Source organism: Phytophthora infestans, genomic scaffold, assembly GCF_000142945.1.
Source record: "Phytophthora infestans T30-4 supercont1.213 genomic scaffold, whole genome shotgun sequence".
Taxonomy (NCBI): Eukaryota; Oomycota; class Peronosporomycetes; order Peronosporales; family Peronosporaceae; genus Phytophthora; species Phytophthora infestans.
The window spans coordinates 55,089-61,565 of NW_003303546.1; the positions used below are offsets into that span (position 1 = coordinate 55,089).

Genomic DNA, 6,477 nt, shown 5'->3' on the forward strand with positions numbered 1-6,477 from the left:
AGAACTGACGAGGATCTCTAGAGATTGCCGTTTCGTCTCTTATTTTAGGAGATTTTGCGGAGGAGACGGTAATACTGGTAGAACTGTCTCCCTTTCCGCACGGGAGACAGTATTACCGGTAAGACCGCCTCGCCCTTGGTTTTTCTTGTTTTTCTGCGTGGTTTTATTATCTAACTGCGAAATAAGAGCATCTAAAAAATTCGTTGAATCGCGCTGATTAGTTTTATGTGCGTTTTGTATGAAACTCGGAAAACAATAATTTGGTCAAACGAAGGGGGTACGTCGAAGTAATGGCTGAAAAGGAAGCGTTCTCCCCAGTAGCGCGGCAGTCGCCCGACACGTCGAGCCGCATCTGCTCGGCGGTAACGCTATTCCCCCTTTACGCGGCGCAGAGGCTGCTGTCGTGTCTGGGCTACACGCACTCTGTCCGTATGCAGAGTGGTCGAACGTACGCCGGTTCTCCAAGTTGCTACGTGAGTCATTGCAACTGATTGACCTGTTGGTGCTGTAGGGTGATAGTCAGCTCAGAGATTACACAGGGAGGCTTTTCCTTCGTTTATAAGGCCATAGACACCGACACGGGCGAGCCCTTTGCGCTCAAGAAGATTCTATGCCAGACGAACGAGCAGGTGCAACTGGCCAAAGCGGAGATCCAAGCGCTTAAAGCTTTTACCCACCCGAACATTATGTCACTCCGCGACTACGCTGTGGTGTCTACTGGGGCGGACTCTTTCGAGTATTATCTGCTGTTTCCGTTCATGGAGGTGTTTCAGTCTTAAAGTTTTGCAAAACTTGTGGGGTTGGGACTTACTTTCTTCTGTTGCGCACAGAATGGAACGCTACGTACTATGATTAACAATGCAATCAGGCACTTCATGAGTTCTTACTCTGGGTTGTGCCAACAGTTTACTAACGTTTTTCTGGTTGCTACGAGAACAGTCAAGACGTTCGAATCCCGGAGGTGCAGATTCTAGACATGTTCCTCCAGGTTTGTCGCGCTGTAGCAGAGCTACACTCTAAGTCGCCACCGCTTGCACATCGCGATATTAAGGTAACATAACTACTCTACTGGATGTGTGGTAAAAAAATAACTGACTATTTTCAGCCCGAAAATGTCTTGCTATCTGACGAGGGTGAGCCGCTGCTGACGGACTTTGGCTCTGTCACCACAGCTGACGTCGTCATCTCTAAACGATCCGATGCGCTATTATTGCAAGAGCACGCTGCACAACAGAGCTCGATGGCGTATCGTGCACCAGGTACGGCGGCATGGCCAACCGATTTACTGCTGCTCACTGTCAACTCATGATGTTACTGTGTTCTAGAACTCTATGATGTGCCTGACAATGGCCATATTTCCAGCGCGACTGACATTTGGTCGCTGGGCTGCCTGCTGTTTGCTATGGCGTTCGGGTATTCGCCGTTCGAATGTTCTTTCTACGACTCGGGCGTCGTGCGCGTGGTGGAGTGCACATACCTGGCGGTCATCGGGCCTATCAAGTTCCCGAAGAACTGCTCATACTCATCCAAGCTCTGCGAGATGATTCGGTGGGTGTACTATCTGCGGTGTGTCGGGGCTGTAAGGGGGATTAGTGAGCTTGTTGTTGTCGTTGCCATGCTTGGTATAGGTGGATCCTGACTCAAGACGCAACCGCGAGACCAACAGTATTCGATGTGATTGAGCGGCTGCACAACCGTAACGATTAAATGTTTATGATTGTGCCGTTTACCATACCATAGACTTGAATCTCCTTAAACACCGCTACCGTTCTCTTCATCTATCTCAACCGCGTTAAGCTATACGACTTACAACTATGCTCGAGTGCACTCTATTAAGGTAACCCTAATATTTAATGACAAAATAATGGACCAAAAGCTAGCGCCTTAGCATACACGCACGAATTATTCTGGGAGGCTGGCTGAACAGCCTAACCAATCTTATTACAGCGGCCTTTATTTCGCGAATGTCCATAGTCCACCATCGAATTTTCTACGTTGAAATCGTTGATGATTGATTCTCTGCATTTTTTTTAAATCTTTAAAATGAAGTCTTCGAAGTAATAGTTTGGCTTTACAGTTCGACAGCGGTGATCGACGTATATACAACTTTCAAGCAAGATTAACTACCCAATTTGTTCTGCTTAAGAATTAAAGTTTGGGAAGCGTTGACAGCCCTCTTAGGAATGATCTTTTATAAAAGATTGCCAATTTGCTGGTTGTACTTCTCTTTCCAGGAGATTTGTCTAAATTTGCTGCATAGGAATCGTGCAATGCAAAAACTATAATCGCTCTCGTTTTTGTCTTGTATCTGGCGGTACGTGTTGTGCCCTTTTTGGCTTCGGTGATGCCGTACCAGCGAGCGTTCATATGCATCAGCTCCCTCTCGAATAGAGCGATATTGTCTCTAATTGTAACGGGGTACAATCCAGTGTGACCCATGTTACATAAAGAGTGACCCGTCACTCTTGTGGACACTTGGTACACGGTAGTCAGGGCATGACTACTTAGCTCCACTATAGGTAACCTCTACACCTTTGCCAATCCAAACTGGTGGTAGTGTAAACCAAAACGGAGTGTCCCTTATTTCGAAATTTATTTTTTTAAAAAATTAGAAATCCCCAAAATTAATCCAGACCAATACGGATTTAGTGTCAAGCAAAATGATGAAGTATTTCTTGTTCGATGGTCGCCTCGATAAGAGTATCTTGTCTTCTACAGTACTGCACATGCACCACGTACATTACATTAGTGCATTGGCTATAGTCACGAGCGCCCCGCACCGGACGCCGTTATAAGTGTACGAACTCTTCTTAACGCTGACCGTCCAGGCAAGCAGCCCCAACACGAGCGCTTGATGGCACGTCAATCGCTGAGGCGCCGTTTTTGATACGTAAACTCAGAGCTGCAACCCCTCTCCTTCCATTCCCCACGGCCGGTTAACATCTGCAAGCGCAGCCCAAAGCTCTGATCCTTGATGTACTCTGTCTACTGAAGTCGGGTCTTGGTCCCTCTATCGATGATTATGCAGGCTGTACAAGCTGAGAGGTCACTGTGTGCACCCACACTCTCGTGTTCTGGCGCCCATACGCAGGTTCACGCCCCCTTACATCTTTGTGTGTACTTCAGTCCGCAGCGAGCCCGTAGTTCGTATTGCTGGATGTGTCACTCGCGTTCTTGCCAGTTTGCACTACATTAAATCTACATTGCTCTAAAACCTAATTTTGTAAAATTATTCCTCAAATTTAGATGTTACTTCGGTTACTTCACTCCGTTTTGGTTTACACTACCACCAGTTTGGATTGGCAAAGGTGTAGTTTGTAGGGAAACCAAGCTAACCTTACTTATAAATACATCAGTCTTAAATCTACTCTTCTAAGTAGCAAATCGTTCCCTTTGAGGCCGGGAACACGTGGACTAACCTTCACTCGGGTAGTTAGTACCCTTAAGCACTTCCTCTGTTCAAGGTGCTGTGTGACCCCGTCACACTTGGTAGCACTAGTAGTCAATCCAACACCATCGCGGGTAGATTGAACTACCTGAATCCTCTGTGCGCTCAGCGTTTGAGCCACGATGGACCGAAGCGAGTTTCCTCGCTTGAACGACTCACAGTACGAGTCTGTTCGGAAGATGGGAGGCATCTTTGGACAAGATGTCCTTTGCAGCTTGTCGGCGGCGACGCCTACCGAGCAACAAGAACGCGTGACTGCGTTTGAAACCTACGAGTGCGGTCTCATCGCTCACGTCCGCGGGAGGTTGGAGGCCTCGATGGCCGCTCCCCAGGAAACCAGGCCTAAGCCGGTATGGCTGAAGGTCCCAGCGTTTGAGGGGAAGGAAGGAGAGAACCTTCACTTCTGGGTCCGTGAGGTGGAGATCGCCATGAAGGCGAATCTCATCTCGGACGAGTCACTGCGGGTGGCGTTTGCCCTATCCAACCTTGGTGGACGTGCCAAGCACTGGGCATACACCAGGGAGACGACATCTCCTGGATGCTTTGCATCCTGGGCTCAGCTGTGTGAGCAGCTTCGAGCCGCGCTCCTACCGGCGACCAATAAGTTCCACCAGCGCTCACGCTTTCTCGCGTGTAAGCAAGGTAAACGTGAGCTGCAGGAGTACGAGCAATAGATGCGCACGTTGGTGGCCTCTCTGGCAGGGAATCCTCTGCCTGACGACGTCAATACAACAGTCTTCATGGACGGCCTGAAGGTCGGTCCTGCTCGCACCCAGCTATTCCGGGTGCAAGCGACAACTATGGAGGAGGCGATTCGAATCGCCCTCCAAGAAGAGTACAGCCACAAGCAGGCTGGTACTCCTCGGGAAGAGGAGCATCGCTGTGGTGTAGCGGGATCAGCAAAATCTGCGAGATTGCCAGATCCAACTTACCAACTGTGCCCAGACACCGACTAACGGAGGGGGTCCCCCGATGATCCGTGTTCTGCTGAACTTTCCTCACCTTGTGTACCCGTCGGTAGGGCGGGATCTGCTCTCTCGGTAACTTCCGAAGAGTTCAAGTGGTGAAGCTTGAGTGTCTTGGCGAGACGTGGGGATGGGGTGGAGCAGCAGTGGAAAATCTTCACTCTGCGTCCGTGGATGGCTCCGAATCCTAAGCGAATATTCGAGCTTATGGATCCAGGGTCTAGATCGTGGATCTGGCCGTAGGGTTGCCTTGCGGGTGTGTCCCTTGCCTTCATTTTCCTTCACGTCGTACTTGTCGCCTCCTGTGACGGGATCTTGAGAGTTGAGAACCTCTAAGGTGTAACCGACCAAGTAGTAAATTCGGTTAACCTCTCGGATCTGCACGAGTAAAGGAAAAGCTCACTAGGTTGTAGGATCTGGCCAATGTATTATCCAGTTATCACTACCAACACTAGATTCGCAATTCCCAACCTTCTCCGAGCTCGTACGGCCAATGTAGTTCCGGTTCTTGAGGGCAGGAAGGCACTTGCGTGATACTGTGCAAATTGGGTTCTGTATTGATACTTAAGCCTATACCTGCCTGGATTTCTACCTTCTATGTCTTTTACTTGCTAAATCCCTTACCAGGCTCGGCTGCATGTCCCTTCTTCCCTTGACCCATCATCCCAGCTGTATTATCTTCAGATCCACCAGATCCATGGCGTAATCATTATGGTCACCCTATTATGGGTACACTCATCCGGATCCAGGCTGCTTGGATCCACTTCACTGTAAGTGTACACTCGTCGTGAATCTGAGCTCTCCAATCATCCAACATCATCTTGCAACCATCTGTGATCTCCATGGTCCCACGAAAATTCGAGATCCACTCGTCATCATCCCTGTATCCCGGATCCAGGTCGTCCTATGCGGGTGTGGTGTAGTAGAACACACAAATATCGTCAGATGTGGATTCCTTACACAAACCACAACGAATCGCCGAGTTAGGTCGGCGGTTTGTATGGCCTGCGCAGAGGGTGGCCCCCTCGCGGTCCGGCCCTTCCGGGACAGACGAGTGGCTCGCTTCCACCCGGTTCCGACTAACCAAGTCAGATCACTTCCGAGGCTCCGCCGAGTTTGGTTCGGCTGAGCTCGTTCACAACCCTGTGCCCTCCACCAAAGGATGGACGACGGCGCGCGAGCGCTTTTACAGGTCACCGAGCGCAGAGGCAGCTCAGCTAGAAGTGTTACGGCACCCGGGCTATCCGACGTACCGGCCCGCTGAGTATGCGGGACTTTCTTTCGCGCGTAGCGAGACTTTGTCCTACCCGGACCGACCTAATCTCTTGGCGCTACCAGTCAATACCCTACAAGCTATGCCTCTCGAGTATCGACGGCAGGCATAATCCAGCCCTATGCAGGGACTTACCGGAAAAGTGTACACGTGTCTTGGACTAGGAAAATTCTGCTCTGTTATCTTCTGGGAGCCCTTTCGGCTCCCCCTATTTAATCCTATGCTTCTCATACAAATATCTAATGAAATGTAGTCGTTTCGGATCTCTACCGACCCTTCAGCTGAGTTCCGGCGACCGTTGAGCTCAGCGGCTGTCCGGATAGCATATCCGAACAGATCGCCGAGTACTTACCGTGATCCTTGGCTCCTAAGCTCTGGGTTATCAGACCGAGCCGATTCTTGACCTAAAGTAGGTCGGCGTATGGTCGAATCTGGAAATCCCTACACCACACGGGATCCTCCCTCCTTGGATCCGAACTCGGAAGTATGGGATACGGGACACCTCGCGGTGGATCTTGACTTCTTGTTAGCCGTGGCTACTAGATCCACCTTCCGAGGGCACCTACCATCATTCGTTCCTAGGATCCACACTCGATCCACTCTGATATAGTATATCCCATATCCATCTAAGTGAATCCAGGTAAGGGTGGATCCGAGATAAGTCTTGGTGGATCTTGCCTTCTCGTACATCGCTCATACCAGATCCATTGTCGTTTCACACGGGGTGCTGCTCGTCATGGCTAATCCACCACAGGCAACTTGCATCCGCGCCGGGCGATCCAAATCCTCTC

General features: G+C 50.1%; 1 protein-coding gene across 1 annotated transcript; it reads left to right on the forward strand.

Moving 5' to 3' along the window:
- Positions 1-290: 290 nt before the first annotated feature.
- Positions 291-1,639, forward strand: PITG_20808 (serine/threonine protein kinase; the record flags this gene model as incomplete). Its single annotated transcript, XM_002895259.1, has 7 exons — positions 291-448; positions 512-764; positions 831-868; positions 940-1,051; positions 1,106-1,259; positions 1,326-1,548; positions 1,594-1,639. The coding sequence occupies 7 exons, from the start codon at positions 291-293 to the stop codon at positions 1,637-1,639; spliced, it is 984 nt and encodes a 327-aa protein (XP_002895305.1).
- Positions 1,640-6,477: the final 4,838 nt, after the last annotated feature.